Source organism: Stegostoma tigrinum, chromosome 2 (genome assembly GCF_030684315.1).
Source record: "Stegostoma tigrinum isolate sSteTig4 chromosome 2, sSteTig4.hap1, whole genome shotgun sequence".
Classification (NCBI taxonomy): domain Eukaryota; kingdom Metazoa; phylum Chordata; class Chondrichthyes; order Orectolobiformes; family Stegostomatidae; genus Stegostoma; species Stegostoma tigrinum.
Genome location: NC_081355.1, coordinates 141,711,523 through 141,728,737, shown reverse-complemented (window position 1 = coordinate 141,728,737; position 17,215 = coordinate 141,711,523). Strand labels below are relative to the sequence as shown.

General features: G+C 40.9%; 1 protein-coding gene across 4 annotated transcripts in view; it reads left to right on the top strand.

Annotated features, from left to right (window-relative positions):
- Window positions 1–17,215, top strand: part of rbm33a (RNA binding motif protein 33a) — a 150,655-nt gene that overhangs the window by 33,905 nt on the left and 99,535 nt on the right. For all 4 annotated transcript variants that reach the window (XM_048556169.2, XM_048556160.2, XM_048556152.2 and 1 more), the window contains exon 5: window positions 8,615–8,960. In XM_048556169.2, coding sequence (XP_048412126.1) covers window positions 8,615–8,960 — 346 coding nt within the window. The remainder of the gene's footprint in view (window positions 1–8,614; window positions 8,961–17,215) is intronic.

Sequence of the window (17,215 nt, the reverse complement as noted above, 5' to 3'; positions counted from 1 at the left end):
ACAAAAACATCTGCTCATATATGCCTATGATCTATTGCAGATATGATGGTCTGTCAGGTACCAAACAGTAAGTGAAATATTGAGAAAGCATTTTGAGAGCGAAGCCAAAGCCAGCAATGAAAATATTGCTTAATTACATTCAACGTTCACTGACCTTTGCAAATGCTGAACATCTATCCCTTCTAGCAAAATCCAATTTGTTTCAGAAACATCAGTAATATAAAAAGAGACATGGGGATAAGGAAAATATTAAAGTAAATATCAGTGGTAGGCATTTGTCAGTTACTGATTTGGACTTCACGCAGAAATTCAGCAGAACCGTCACTTGACCAATCATATTTTCATCATCTACATTTGACTTTTCTAAGTAAAATGGGAAATGAAGCTTATTTGAACCTAGCAATTTAGTGGTTTATTTCTCAGCAAATTTTTGCTCATTTTCAAAAGTGCTTTCCTCTGTGTTTGAATAGTTTAGTAAAGTTGCAGTTAACAGCCATTGCCTGGTGGTTGACAATGTATAGGCTGTTTTTAACTGTTGAGAATTACCTTCTATGTTAACAGTATTTGCTACCATTTTAGCTTTTATTCCTCTGAAAATGGTACCTCTTGGACATTTGGCTATCATTTGCACACAATTTACACACAGATGGGATTAGTTGATTGCCTTGTTGGGAGCAGGAGGAGTGTGTGACTTGCTGTTTGAACTTTAACATGCAAAGACTGAGCTAAAGTGCTGTATATTTTGCCTTTTGCTTCTGTCGTTTTAATTTACGGTTACCTGGGAGAAGGGGCAAGCACTAGTAGCTAAGTCGGCAGCCCTACAAGTGGCTCTGGGGCACAGCGGGAAAAGGTAAAGGTAAACAGGACTAGAGTGATAGGAGACTTGATAGGTGGACAGACTGGAGATTCTGTGGTCACAAACAGGAATCCAGAATGGTGCGTTGCTTCCCAGGTGCCAGGGTCCAAGATATCTCAGAGCAGCTGTAAAATGTTCTCAACGGGGAGAGTGAGCAGCAAGAAGTCATTGTACACTTTGGCACAAATGACATAGGTAGAAATAGGGATGCGGTCCCCCAGTGTGATTATAGACAGCTAGGAAAGAAGTGAAAAACCAAGACCTCAACAGTGGTAATCTCTGGATTACTTCTGGTGCCATGTGCTGGTGAGGGTAAGAACAGGAGGATATGTCAGATGAATGCATCGCTGAAGAATTGATGCGGGGGACAGGGATTCAGATTCTATAATCTATAGGTATGTCAGGAATAAAACAATGACTAGAGTAAATTAGGGCCACTCAAGGACAGTAGTTGGAAGTTGTGTGTGGAGTCCGAAGAGAGAGGAGAGGCGCTAAATGAATATTTTTCGTTAGTATTCACACAGGAAAAAGACAGTGTTGTTGAGGAGAATACTGAGATACAGGCTATTAGACTAGACGGGATTGAGGTTCATGATGAGGTATAAGCAATTCTGGAAAGTGTGAAATTAGATAAGTCCCCTGGATCGGATGGGATTTTTCCTAGAATTCTCTGGGAGGCGAGGGAGGAGCTTGCAGAGCCTTTGGCATTGATCTTTGTCGTCATTGTCTACAGGAATAGTGCCAGAAGACTGGAGGATAGCAAATGTTGTCCCCTTGTTCAAGAAGGAGAGTAGAGACAACCCTGGTAGTTATAGAGCAGTGAACCTTACTTTGGTTGTGATTATAGAATTGGAAGGATTATAAAAGAGAGGATTTATAGTCATCTGGAAAGAAATAATTTGATTAGGGATAGTCAACACGGTTTTGTGAAGGGTAGGTCGTGCCTCACAAACCTTACTGAGTTCTTTGAGAAGGTGACCAAACAGGTGGATGAGGGTAAAGCGGTTGATGTGGTGTATATGGATTTCACTAAAAGTGTTTGATAAGGTTCCCCACGGTAGGCTATTGCAGAAAATACGGAGGCATGGGATTGAGGGTGATTTCACAGCTTGGATCAAAAATTGGCTAGTTGGAAGAAGACAGAGGGTGGTGTATGATGGGAAATGTTCATCCTGGAATTCAGTTACTAGTGGTGTACTGCAAGGATCTGTTTTGGGGCCACTGCTGTTTGTCATTTTTATAAATGACCTGGATGAGGGAGTAAAAGGATGGGTTAGTAAATTTGCAGATGACACTAAAGTCGACGGAGTTGTGGATAGTGCAGAAGGATGTTGCAGGTTACAGAGGGACATAGATAAGCTGCAGAGATGGGCTGAGAGGTGGCAAATGGAGTTTAATGCAGAAAAGCGTGAGGTGATTTACTTTGGAAGGAGTTTCAGGAATACAGAGTACTGGGCTAATGGTAAGATTCTTGGTTGTGTGGCTGAGCAGAGGGATCTCGGTGTCCATGTGCATAGATCCCTGAAAGTTGCCACCCAACTTGATAGGGTTGTTATGAAGGCATATGGTGTGTTAGGTTTTATTGGTAGAGGGAACGAGGTTGGGAGCCATGAGGTCATGTCGCAGCTGTACAAAACTGTGGTCCGGCCGCACTTGAAGTATTGCGTACAGTTCTGGTCGCTGCATTATAGGAAGGATGTGGAAGCATTGGAAAGGGTGCAGAGGAGATTTACCAGGATGTTGCCTGGTATGGAGGGAAGGTCTTATGAGGAAAGGCCGAGGGACTTGAGACTGTTTTCATTAGAGAGAAGAAGCATAAGAGGCAGCTTAATAGAGACCTACAAGATGATCAGAGGATTAGATAGGGTGGACAGTGGGAGCCTTTTTCCTCGGATGGTGATGGCTAGCATGAGGGGACGTAGCTTTAAATTGAGGGGTGATAGATATAGGACAGAAGTCAGAGATAGGTTTTTTACGCAGAGTAGTAAGGGTGTGGAATGCTGTGCCTGCAACAGTAGTAGACTTGCCAACTTTAAGGGCATTTAAATGGTCACTAGATAAACATATGGATGATAATGGAATAGGGACGTTAGATGGGCTTCAGGTTGGTTTCACAGGTCGGCGCAACATTGAGGGCCGAAGTGCCTGTACTGCGCTATAATGTTCCATGTTCTAAGCCCTATCAATAAAATTCTATCTGGTTAATTCCTGTTGATTATTTTTTTAAAAAAGTTCATGCTGACAAGGCCAGTATTTATTGCACATCGCTCGTTGCCCAGAGGGCATTTAGAAGTCAACCATATTGCTGTGGGTCTGGAGTTGCAATTTTTCTACACCTGGTAAGGTTGATAGATTTTCTTCTCTGAAGGACATCATTAGTGAACCAGTTGAGTTTTTACAACAATTAAGGCCAGTTTTTATTCCAGATTTTTAAAAATTGTATTCATATTTCACTAGCTGCTTTGTTGGGACTTGAACCTATATCTCAAAAGCATTGGCCTGCGTTTTTGGATTGGTTAAGTCTCCCAAAACACCCGAGAGGTTCACGTTGTATGTGTGGAAAGTTCTGCATGGCATCCTGCCAGTTAAAACGTGACTCACAAATAAATGAGTGCATGAGATGGAATTATATCTCTGGGGAGGTTACTAAGTGTGTGCATTTTGGGGATGTCAGCAGATACGTTCATCTGGATTACTAACCTGGTGCTGTCATCAGTATGCCGCCACCTCCCCCATTGATAGTTGTGTTTTATTTCTACCTACTGTTCTCCAAGGCACTCTCTTCTAAATCCCTGAAGCTATCAGAGTGCTTCTCAGGTAAAAGTTTTGGAAAGCCATTAGCCAAATCGGATCATAATGCCACCCACCTCTCAAACTCTCTCACCCTAATGAAGCATGGTAAAGAAAAAGGGAGAATTAAGTCCTATCACTATCACGAAAGAAGTAGTATTTGAAGTAGATTAAAGGAAGAGATATCATGTATCCTAGGATCCTAAAAGAGGGAAATACAGGGATAGTGGATGCATTGTAATTTCCCAAAAATCATTAGATTCTGGAGAACATAGAACAATACAGCACAGAACAGGTCCTTCGGCCCTCGATGTTGCGCCATCCTGTGAATTAATCTAAGCCCATCCCCCTACACTATCCCATCATTATCCATATGCTCCTAATGTGGCTGAGTTAACTACATTGGCAGGCAGAAGTACTGGAAGATTGGAAAACTGCAAATGCGACATTCTTATTCATAAATGGAGGGAGGCAAAGCGCGTAACTGTTGGCCATTAAGTGTGACATCAGTTGTATGAAAAGTATTGGAATCAATCATGAAGGAAATAATCACAAAGTTTGGAAAATCATAACCTCATCAGACACTGTCAGCACGGCTTCATGAAAGGCAAATCCTATCTGATCAATTTATTTGTATTGCTCGAAGAAGTCTCAACCAGTGTGGATAGAGGGGAATCAGCATAAGAGGAGATGAATGTAAAATGACGTGAGGCAGTTTTTTTATGTAGAGGATGGTTCAAGTGTGGAATGAACTTCCTGAGGAAGATGTGGATGTGGGTACAGTTATATCCGTTTAAAGACATTTGGGTGTATCCATGAAAAGAAAGGTTTGGAGGGATATGGGCCAGGAGCAGCCAAGTCAGACTAGTTTAGTTTGCGATTATGTTCGTCATGGACTGGCTGACCCGAAGGATCTGTTTCCATGTATATGACTCAATGTAGTATTTACACTTCAGAAGGCATTTGACAAGGTCCCTTACAAAATGTTAAGTTATAGGATAAGAGTCCACAATGTTGGAGGTAGTATGCTAGCATGGATAGAGATTGCATAATAGGCAAGAAACAGAGTGGAAAAAGGAATTTTGCAGTTTGGTAACTCATTACCAGTGGGGTTGGACAGCGATCAGTGCTAGAGCCATAACTGTTTACAGTACATGTTAATAACTTGGAGGAAGGAAGTGAATATACTGTAGCTAGATTTGCAGACAACGCAAAAATAAGTGCAACATTAGGTTGCAAGAGATATATAAGCAATTTACGGAGCAAGATGGATAGGTTACTTTGGACGGAATATTGGCAAATTGATAATATGTGAAAATTTAAAATTCATTTTGAAAAAGACATTGAAAGAGCAGAATGTTATTTAAATGGAGAAAAACTGCAGAAAGCTGCAACACAAAGGGATTTGGGGGTAGTTGTGCATGAAACACAAAGCTACGCTATTCAGGCAGACTAATAAGATGTTGGTACTTTTTTTAAGGTGTTGGAGTATAAGAGTAGGAAAGTCTTACTATAACTGTACAGTGTGCTGGTGAGATCACAACTGGAACATTGAGTCCAGTTTTAGTCCCCTTATTCAAGAAAAGATATCATTTCATTGAAAGCAGCTAAGAGCAGGAACATCCCTGCTATGAAGAGTTGTCTTTAGGTTGGGACTGTATTCATTGGAATTTAGATGACTGGAGATGATCTTATTGAAATATGTCGGCTTATTTCAGGGCTTAGTAGGGTAAATATTGAGGAGAGGATGTTTCCCCTCATGGGAAAGTCTAGGATCAGAGTGTTTAGTTTCAGAATAAAGGGATACCAGTTTAAAACTGAGAAGAGTAGAAATTTATTCTGAGAACTTGTGTGTCTTTGGAGCTCCTTGCTACCGTGAGCTGAGAGGAAAAATTCTGGTATGTAAAAGGCTGAGAATAGACAGATTATTGATGAGTCTGGGAATCAAGTGCTATGGGAAAACAGCAGGAAAAGTGGATGTGAGAAATGTTGGATCGTTCATGATCGTTTTGAATAGTGGAGTATGCTTGATGGACTAAACAGCATGTTCCAATTGCTATTTCTTTGGTTTTGTGGTTAACTGCTATATTTGCAACAACTGGCTTCCAAATGCCTTTTGATAGTGTACAACTTGAATATAGCTGAAAAAGCCTGGTCACTTTGCAAGATCAAAAGTGTTGGCCTTTGGGGCGTTCATGACTTTGCTAAAAAAAATTATTTGATCAATGCCATCATGTGGAATACTGGTTTCTGTGATGTATCCTATTTCCTTACGAACCTTTCGCATGAACAAATAGCTTGAATCCTATTTGTGATCTGATTTACACTGGACAGGTTAAAAAATTCTGAAAAGTTTTAACAACTTGTGAAGCTAACTGTTTCAAGCTCTTAAAGTACATGTGGTATTTGCCAGTAACAGGATGTTGAATTGAAGTCTGAAAAACATTCTGCATACTGTACAAATGAGTGATTTGGTATGTAAATTGCAGAGCCAGTGTGATGCCAGAAATATACAGTGTGAATCCCAAAGACACGAGAGTTGTATTTACCAACAAATCTATTTTGCAGTTTTCAACAATGTGCCCATGACTGTATCTAGCCTGTCCCTTTTGCAAAACATGAAATACCGCGCCCAACGTTAAATGTTTGTGCTGGAAATTTGAGTAATGAAGAATTATAAATTACGATTGTCAGTTGGGCATGCTGTATGGTGCACTTATGAGTTGAGGTGACTTAATACCTAGGGCCTTGACTAATCAGGGTCAACTTGCCTGGTCTGAAATTTAGGCCCTGACAGTTAATTGCCTATCATTAACTGATTAACAAAGCCTGTGCCAATTAGACTCCATTTGCCAACTACTCAATACTCTTGTTCTTACACAATATAAATGTTGTCTTTCTCTGAAATGGTATTCTTGTGAATTGTCCTGTTGAGTGCAAAACTAAAAGTTTTAACAAAACGAGTGTTTTGTTAGAACTGTACTTCCAACTACCAAGGTTACCCTTCTTGAAATATGCCAGCCAGGACCCCAGTCTCAAATCAGGGTAAAAGCTAGCTAATACAGGTAAATGTGCATTCTGTTCAGTTTTTGTGGATTTACAGTGTTTGTTCCGTAGTTGTTCTTAAGATCAGTTGCATTGTATGGTGGTAATATTGTGCAGTCAGAACGACAGGTTTACAAAGGCCTTTTCTTTTAATAAGCCTCGATTGTAATGGAAAATGTCAACACAAAATATGCAAGCATGTAATAAGAAAACAAGACAATTTTCTGCAGTTTTAATAACAAATACATACTTAGTGATCACACTTGATAAATGGACTACACGTATAACAATTAGACCTTTTTGTCATGCAGGTACTCATATTTCAAACAATTGTGAAGGTTTGAAAGCAAATTAATTAATTCATATACAAGGCTGTTGTAAATAACTCTAAATAAAAGGTACGTGTCAGGTATTCTTTATCTGCAAACCTCTGGACCAGTTGTGTCTCAGAGTTTGGATAATTTCACTTTTCAATTAAAGAATAGTTGATGTTAACTGAAGTGGTTTTTCGGCCAGGTTACATTGAGAAACTATGATAAGATGGATAGTGGATTTTAATAGATCCAAAATTTTGTACACATGTCGCTCAGAAAGAAGCTTATGAGTGTGTATTTATTTTTGGCTTCACATTCAGCACCAGAAGATCAACATTGAAAACTCAACCAAGCGGACAGTGTTCAATGTCCCCAGCCCCCTGATAGTGATCACCTCTTCCGTTCCCTTGACAGCAATCAGCCCCAATCCCCACAGTGATTGCGCCCAACCTTCTGTCACGTGTGCACACGCACAGCTTCAACCTTTAATTCTTCATGGTAAATGTTGGCTTGTTTCATTGATCAGTGGGCTGGAATATGGAACCTTTACCATACTTCACTGATGGATCCACTCCAATATAACACAGTTGAGTGATTCAGTTTTTGATCTTTGCATTATTTTTCTCTTGATCATTAAATTTTAAGGTTCACTTTCATGGTAAAATTTCAATAATTGGTCTTTCTGCTTCCTTAAATCATACATGGTAGTGACACTTAACCTCACTCAGTCCTGCCACTTATACAGTGCATTCAGATCTTTGCAATACCTCTACTTCCTTTGCTAATGACAATAAATAGTGCTTTTTTTTTTAAAACAACATCCATTGACATACTTAACAGCCTTTCTGGCATGTTTATTGGAAAAGTAAAATTACTTTTGCACTGAAAAACACTGAAATCCCAAGGTAAGGCAAGCTTGTGTGACAGCCATTGGTGTTGCGAAACAGCTAAATTTGATGGATTTCAGGTCAGAACTGGTCAAGGCACTTGGTTGAAATGTCCTAAGTGAAATCAAGTGACCCAGTGGTCCTGAAACTGATGCTTGTGGGTTTTCCTGGGCTATTAATCTAATTATTTGTATGGTACCAACAAAGTTTGAGTAAATTTTCTTGGGGAGATCAACACTGAAATTCTGCATGAAGGGAGAATGGCCAGTGGAAGCAGTCCAGAGCTGGTTAGTGTGTTTTGGGTGCTGATTTCCTACACAGGTTGATGTGAGGGTGCCTTCAGAAAGAATCTGAGTTTGTACATTATTTTGGTCTTTTGTCTTTGGTCATGTGGTTAAAAGATAACTAACCTGTGCAAAGGATCTTAACTTGTAGTAATGGTTTAGAGCCACCATTGCAAGCTATAAACCGTTAGCAAATTAATGTTAAGACTAAAGATAAATTTTAATTGAAGTCATGTGACTTTGGCATATAACCAAATTTTACTTTGTCATGAAATTTGAATGTTGCTTATGCATCATCGCAAATCAATTTGGATATTATTTTGATGCTTATGATAAAACATTTTGATCACCTGTTTTCCATTTTGAATATAATGCTGAGGGATCACTCTTAAAGCATTAATATTTCTATAGTATATAATGTCTTTGTTTTCCTTTCAGTTACCAAGATGTGTCTATTGACATGAATGCGTCAGCATCTTTTGCGGGTACATCTTTAGAATTGTCCAAGAGTATTGGTGATAAATCAAGTGAAGAGATATTCCATTATGCAGACCGTGACATAGATGATGAAAATGCAACTCTTGAAGTTGCAGAAGATGCACAAGAAGAAATGGAGGGCTATGTACACACCGAATATGTTGAAGAGGAAGAAGGCGTGGAGTATGAAGATGACACGCAGCTCGGAGACGACCAAATCGATTATCCAGCAGAACAGGGGGATGAAATGTACAATGATGAAGTGTTAGACCTTGAAATCAATGACCCTCTAGATGATGAATTTCAAGTAAGTCCTTTTCTGTTGTATCATTTCAGATAACACTTCATCAGGATCCAGGCTGATTTTAAAACTATTTCTGTCTCAGGGGAGGTGTGAAAATTAGACCTATTATCACTTGCTGTCAGTTTCTTTATCTCCTGTCTGACAAACTTTATGTTGACAGCTTGTTTGGAGGTAGGCAATACTCTTCTGACAGGCTTAGAGACTGTTTGGCATTATGACCTTGAGGGTTGTATCTTTGTGAAAAAAGCCTGCATTGTCTGATGCAGATACACTGCCAATTGTCAAGCACAGTTAAGGTGAAAGGTTTTTTATCAGCAGATTGGATGGGATCTGATTGAGCCCTGTAAAGGTACACAGATTACCGACCTCTTCAGAATGTTAATTCTCAGAAATGATTGATGTTCTCTGCATCCTTTCTTTCAACACATTGCAGCTTTAAACTGAATAAAGAGATTAACTCTTAGCTTTTGAGATGATCTCCAGTGTAGAAGCATTTATCATCATTAAGTGGTAAATCCACATAAATCACAGCATTTTGAATGGGAGAAGAGACTATTCTATATAATACTCCTCATAACAGGGATAATTTATTTTTGGAAAAATTATTAAAGCTGACATTTGACCAAAAATTTAAATTTTTCAAGTAATTTTGTAATTTTAGTGTGCACTGTATACAGTGAGACTGGTTTCAGAATCTTCTTAAATTGATTTCGGTGAATTATAAGTGGGGAAAATCCAGTTTAATTAAGCTTTGAAGCATTTAAAATTTTATTTCTTTTCCATCCCAAATATTTCCTTGTTCCATTATGATTGATCAGAATAATTTACTCTCACTCATGGATGCTTAATTCGGTTTCTGCTGAGAGATGCCCTAAGCAATGCAGGAAAGTACCCTTTTACAGAGTCTCATTCAAGGCTGGCAAATTCATTCTATTGGGGTCAGCGTGAATACCTGTCAAACTGAATTGAATTTGAGTCCCCTGACTGTTAACATTATAACCTCCAGTGAATCTTTTGGTTGTAAAAATGACTACGGAAAATGGGGGTTTGTTAATGTCACAAGGCATCTTTTTTTAATTGGTTAAAATGTGTAATTGGGCTATGGTAACAGAAGTTTAAATATGCCTTGAGCACATATTAGATACACACTGTTGTGGAAATAATAGATGCCGTAAGTGGAAATATTGAAGATGTTAACTTCTCATCATTCTTGCCTCCTGTCTTGATGGCCACAGAAAAAGATTCTAATCATGACTTTTGGCATGTATGTTTTCATGGCTTTTTCTGTGAGAAATATCTTTTGTGGACAAAACAAATTCCACCTTTCTTCAACAAATGAAGTACAGAAAATGCTTTGTCAAAGCAATGCTTTTTCTTTATTTGGGATGGCGCTAGCAGAAAAGGCAGTGGTGTTAGTCAGGGACTTCCAGAATTTTGACCCAGTGACAGTGAAGGAATGGCAGTAGTTTTAAAGGTCAGCATGGTATCTAGTTTGGAGGGAAAATTGCAAGTGGTGGTGTTCCTTTGTGCCCTCTGCCCTGGTTCTTTGATGTAGTAAAGATTGAGGTTCTGTCAGAAGAGCCTTGCTTGAGTTCATTTTGTGGACACTGTTGCCACTAAGCCTTGTTGGTCCAGGGAGTGAATGTTGAAGGTGTGCCAGTTAAGCAGGTTGCTTTTTCCTTTATGCTGCTGAGCCATGTCTTTGGAACGGATCTGCTAGGCAGCTCCCATCATTGAGGATGGAGATAACTGGAGCTTTCTCGTATTCCGGTCGCTCAATTGTTTACCATTGCTCCGTTACCATTTAGGATGGTGATAGTGAAGGGTATTTGCAGTGTAAAGATGGAGATTCACGTCCACAAGGATTTTGGATTTGTTACTCATATTAATGTTGTCACGAGCAAATGAAGCTGTAAAGGTAAATTGTTGAAGGTGAGTGCTGGTATGCATTTTTTCTTTTCTCTCTTTCTGCTGCAGACACGGTCTTGCAGCTGTCTGTGGCCTTACTCAATATACCTGTTGTTGACCGGTATCCCTTTAGGACTTGGCCAGGCTTGCCATTTTTTATTTCTATTTATTCTTTCTTAGGATATAGGTGTCACTGGCAAGGCCAGCATTTGTTGCATCCTCCCTAATTGTCCTTGTATTGGCAGCTTGCTAAGCCTTTTGAAAGATCAGTTCAGAATCAAGACATTTCTCTGGGTGTTGAGTCACTTGTTGGCCAGATCAGGTAAGTACAACAGTCTACCTTCTGAAGGGGCACTGGTGTGCCAGATAAATTTCTATAATGTTAGTAGTATTATGGTTACAATTATTAATAGCATCTTTATCTCCCAGAATTTATTAAGTAATTAAATTTAAGTTTCATAAGCTGCTGCTATAGAACCTATGTCATTAGCCTGAGCCTCAGGATTCTTATTCACCAACATTGCTGTGAAGTCACTGTCTAAATTGCTATTCTTGGTGCTGTATGTGGAAGTTATGCTCTGCCACTCTACGCATTCTTCATTTGAAGTGCTCCTCCTGAAGTATGTGGGAACTCAGAGACACTTGTAATGTCCATGATGACTGTGCATGCAGGAAGTATGTTCAGCTGCAGCTCCTCTGACTGCATAGTGTGGCTGAAGCTGTAGGTGAACTCACTGTGGAGCATCCGTGATGCTGAGCATGTTGTGGATAGCAAGTTGAGTCAGCTAGTCTCACTGTACGCAGGGGCTGCACACGCAGAAAAGTGTTGGGTGATCACCAGGAAGACTAATAAGTGTGGGCAGGTAGTGCAGGAGTCCCCTGTGCCATTCTCCTCTCAAATAGATACAGTTGATACTGTTGTGGGGTGGAGTGGCCTCTCACAGGAAAATGGTAACAGCTGATGCCATGTTTGGCTCTGCTACACAGCAGAGGAGGAAATAGACTGGGAGAACTTTAGGGAACTCATTTGAAAGGGAACTGACAGTTGGTTCTCTGGCAGCAAACAAGAGCCTTGAATGGTATGTTGACTCCCTAGTGCCAGGTTCAGGGATATCTCAGAGCAGTTGCAGGGCATTCTGAAGGGGGGGAAGGTAGTGGTGTTGGGTGAACAGCCAACAAGTCATGGTACCTATGAATTGGTTAAAACAAAGCAATGAGATCCTGCAACAGGAATTTGGAGAGTTGGGTAATAGATTAAAAAGGAAGACTACTCAGGTTGTTATGTCCAGATTACTTTGCTGGAATAGGAAGGTGGGTCGAACATGTGATTAAAGGGTTGGTGTAGGAGGGAGAGCTTTAGATTTTTGGATCTTTGGGACATCATCTGGGGTAGTTTACAAACTTAATCAGAACATGATTCCCTTGCTGGGAGGTTTGCTTAGGCTTTTGGGAAGATTTTAAACTAATTTGTCAGGGCGTGGGGAGCTTGTTGTGGGGGCACAGAATAGATTTAAAGTTGGGAGTAAGGTCAAAACTGATATAGAAGGAATGCTAGGACAGTCCAGTAGGTGGAGAAGATTTGGGTTGGTTACAGTAAGCTGCACAGGAGGTCCAGAAAGTTAAATTGTATGTGTTTTAATGCAAGGAGATTGTCTGTTTAGATGAATGAATTTAAAGCATTGCTAAACACGTGTGAATATGATAAATTGTTGCGATCACTGATGGTTGGCTGAAGGAAGGAGAGGACTGGCAACACAGCATTCCAAGGTATAGAGGTTTCAGGCGTGGTGGGTGGATGTAAGAGGTGCGGGGGCATTACATTGTTGATGAAGGACACCATTACTGCAGTATCTTCAAATGAGCCTTCAAATTGTCCTGAGAGCTTGGAAGTAAAAAAGGTCCAGTCATTTTCCAAGATTTATATTACAGCCCTCCCGAAGTCAGCGGGAGAGAGGAGCAGGTATATAGTCAAATCACAGAAACAAAGTGTGTGAGAGAAACAGAGTTCGAGTTGTAGGGGTTTCAACTTTGCTAATATTAACTGGGATTGCCTTAGGATGAAAGGATTAAGTGGTCTGGAATTTTTAAAGTGTATCCAGGGCAGCTTTTTGTGTGAGCACATAGCCCTACTAGAAATGGAGCAGTACTTGACCGAATCTGAGGGAACGAAGGTTTTCAATTGGTTGAAGATTCCGTAACCATAAACCTAGTTCTCAACGTCATTATGGAAAGGGATAAGGATGGTGAAGAAGTGTCAAATTTTAATGTAATTGGACAGGATCTGGCAAAGATTGACTAGGAGCAGCTGCTTGCAGCTAAGTTTACATTTGGAAATTGAGAGTCTTTTAAAAGTGATCTAGTTAGAATTCAGGGCAAGTGTGTTCTTTTAGGAGTGAAGGGAAAATACAGCAAGTCTAGGGAACCATATTAAGTGTAAGAGCAAAGGGATTGGGACCTGTCAGAGATCAAAAGGGCAACCTGTGCATGGAGCCAGTGGATGAAGTCTTAAATGAATCCTCCTCATCTATATTCTCATTGAGTAGATCCTGAGAATCTTTTCCATATGGCAGACACGTCGAAGACCACAGGGCGTGAGGTTAAGGTGAGGAGTAAGTGGTTTAGACGAGATATGAGAAAATCATTTTTTCAGGCCGTGGCAATAGAAATATGGCATGTGCTGCCTAACATGTTGGAGGCAGGTCCACTCCCAAATTTTAAGAAGCTTGTGGACGCGCAGTTAAAATGCCATGCCATAGGGACCAAGTACAGATAAATGAAATGACTAGTTGGATATTTATTGTTCAACATTCACAAGGTGGATGGTAGTACCTGTTTCTTTGCTGTATACCTGTGTGGGATTGAGCACTAGATGTAATCAGCTAAGGATTGCCTTGACCAATTGACAGGAAACCTTGCAGGTCCAAAGTCAATGTTGAAGCCTGTCTTGGCAACTTCTTTCCTTTGGGAACTGGTAAATCCGTCATGTAGTATTCATCTGGATTGTAGCTGATCCCTGTCTCAAGTTCATTACATCAGAGTTTATGAATACCTCTGCTATGTTTGTAGTGCATATGATCATATTCTCTTGATGTCCTGATGTCTCGAGCTTAAGGATCTTAGTGTTAAAAATTTTGAATTGAGCCTGCACCCCCACTCCCTCTTTGGCAAGCATTTGTTTCTTGATTCAGACAGGATGAAAATATACTTCCTATACTCCTGTGCTCTTGAAATTCATTCCTTTAATTTTAAGAATATGCCTCCTTGTTTTGTGTTACACTATGGGATATAATAATTGCTATGAAATTAGTATTGTTTACCCATCCATCATTGATCTTGAGAAGTGGTGCACAGTTGCTGCCTTGAACTGTTGTACTTTGTTTGGTATTGACTATAAGACTTAGGAGCAGAATTAGGCCATTTGACCTATTGAGCTGTACCACCTTTCAATCATGGCTGATGTGTTTCTCAACTTCATTCTACTGCCTGCTCCCTGTAACCTTTGATCGCCTTTGCAATCAATAATCTGTCTAGCTTTGTCTTAAATGTCCTCAATAACTTGGCCTTCTGTGACAGAGAGTTACATAGATTAACCTAGCTGAAGAAATTCTTCGTCATCTCTATTCTAAAGTGTTGTCCCTTCCCTCTAAGGCTGTGCACTTGGGTCCTAGTCTGTCTTACCAATGCAAACATTTTCTCCACATCTGCTGTATCTAGGCCTCTCAGTATTCTGTAAGTTTATAGAAATAACCCCCCGCATCCTCCTAAACTCCATTGAGTGCAGGTCCAGAGTACTCGACAGCTCTTCATATGACAAGCCCTTCCTCTCTGCAATAATTTTTATGAACCTCCCTTCGACCCCCTACAATGCCAGCACATCTTTCCTTCAATGTGGGCCCCAAAACTGCTCTCAATATTCCAAATGCAGGTCTATCCAGAGCCCTGTACAGTCTCAGCAACGTGCCTTTCCCCTAGTATTCTAGCCCTCTTGAAATGAATGCTAATGTTGCATTTGCCTTCCTAACTGCCAACTGAACCTGCACGTTAACCTTAACAAAATGCAAAACTTGAACTTCCAGGTCCTTTGGTGATTCGCATTTCTGAAACCTTTCCCTGTTTATCAAATAGTCTGCATCATCTGTTCTTCCTACCAGGATGCATAAACCTCACATTTATCCAAATTGTTTTCTGTCTGTCACTTTTTTGCCCACACTCGTAGCCTGTCCAAGTCCTTCTGCAGCCTCCTCAATTCCTGAACACTAACTGTCCCTCCATCTGCATACTTAGCAACATTGCCCTCCATTCCTTCATCCAGATAGTTAATGTATAACATGATCAGTTGTAGTCCCTGCAGAACTCCATTAATCACTGGCTGCCAGCCTGACAAAACCCCTTTATCCCTACTCTCTGCTTTCTACCAGTCAGCCAATCTTCTGCCCGTGCACGTACCCTAACATCATGTTCTCTTATCTTATTTAACAGGCTCCTTTGCGGCACCTTATCAAAGGCCTTCTGGAAATCCAAGTAGATCATGTCCACTGACTTTTCTTTGTCTAGGTATGCCGACAGCGTTGTTTGGAAACTCAGCAGGTCTAGCAGCAGCAGTAGAGAGAAAAACGAAGTGGAGGGAGTGAATAGAGTACATGGAGACAGTGCCCAGAAAGTGGGGATGGGAGGGGAAGAGAGAGAGCAAAAGGGATAGACAGACAAAGTGATTGTTGATGATAAAATGAGAGAGAGAGAGAGAGAGAGAGAAAAAAATGCTGGGTAGGGTGCTGGCAAGAATGTAAATGGTTTAAAATTGGTTGGTTGTGCTGGGAATCGCAATTACAGAACACAGCTGGTGGGTGTTTGTGGGTTGGGGGTTGATTAACATGGAGGAGTGTTCTCATTCTGAAGTTTTTAAACTTCACATTGCGCCCTGAAGTATGCCGGATGTCTTGGTGGAAAATGACACATTGTTCCTCTAGCTTGTGTTGAGCACCACTGTACTACGGCTGCAGGCCTGAGACAGAAATGTTGGCCTGGGAACATGGTGGTGTATTGAAGTAGTAGGCAGCTGGAAGCTCGGGGTCATTTTTGTGGACAGAGCGTAAGTGCTTCGTAAAGCACTCACTCTGTTTGCATTTCTCCCTGATGTACAGGAGACCTCATTGAGTAGACTAGATTGAATGAAGTCCGCATAAGTCATTGGCTCACTGAAAGTATATCTGGGGCATTGACTAGTGAGATGGGAGGAGGTAAACTGGCAAGTTTTGCACTTTCTGCGATAGTATGGTAATGTGGTGTGGAGAATGTGTTCGGAGTGGACCAGGGTGTCCTGGAGGGACACTGGAATGCTGACAAGGAAGGGAAGGGGAATGTTTGTTTGGTGTTTGCATCCTGCTGGAGCTGACAGAAATGGCAGCTTATGATCCTTTTGGATATGAATGATGGCAGAGTGCAAAGTAAGGACCAGAAGATTCTGTCGTCGTCGTCGTCGTGGCAGAGGAGTGAAGTGGTGAGGACAGAAGTGTGGTGGATGATTGAGGGCTCTGTCAACCATGATGGTGGCAGATCCTTAGTTGACAATTCTGAGGCCTCTTGTGGAAGTTGGAGTTACCAGAATGCAGTGGAGACACTGGAAGTTTGGAATGGTGTCTTACTCTTCATTTGTCATGATTTTGATGAAAGAAACCATGTGTCGTCTTATGTAATATGTCATTTGCGTTTCTTAATTAAATAGAATTTCTGTTGAATTGGAGTTGCCTGAATTGCAAATATATAAATTAAAGGGAATCTGAGTTAAATCCACTATCACCTAAGAATTATTCTCAGTGCTTTGTGCTATTGAGGAGAAGAAGCATTGATTGACCAAAATCATTGGTATCGGAGGGAGGGAGTCGGAACCAGTTCTGGCTTAGGTGGGACCTGTATAACTTCCACCTTTTACAGGACTGGGGTTACATTAGATTAGATTAGATTCCCTACAGTGTGGAAGCAGGCCCTTCGGCCCAACAAGTCCACGCCACCCCTTGAAGCATCCCACCCAGACCCATACCCCTATAACCCACACACCCCAGAACACTGTGGGCAATATGGGTTAATATCCAAAGAATCCCTCCAGGGTGGAAACAGGCCATTCGGTCCAACAAGTCCACACCGACCCTCCAAAGAACATCCCACCCAGACCCATCCCCCTACCCTATCCCGTAACCTTGCATTTCCCATGGCTAATGCACCTAAACAAGACATTCCTGAACACAATGGCTAATTTAGCATGTCCAAACTAATTTGCATATTTTTGTACTGTGGAAGGGAGCTGGAGCACCTGGCAGAAACCCACGCAAACACGGGGAGAACGTTGAGACTCC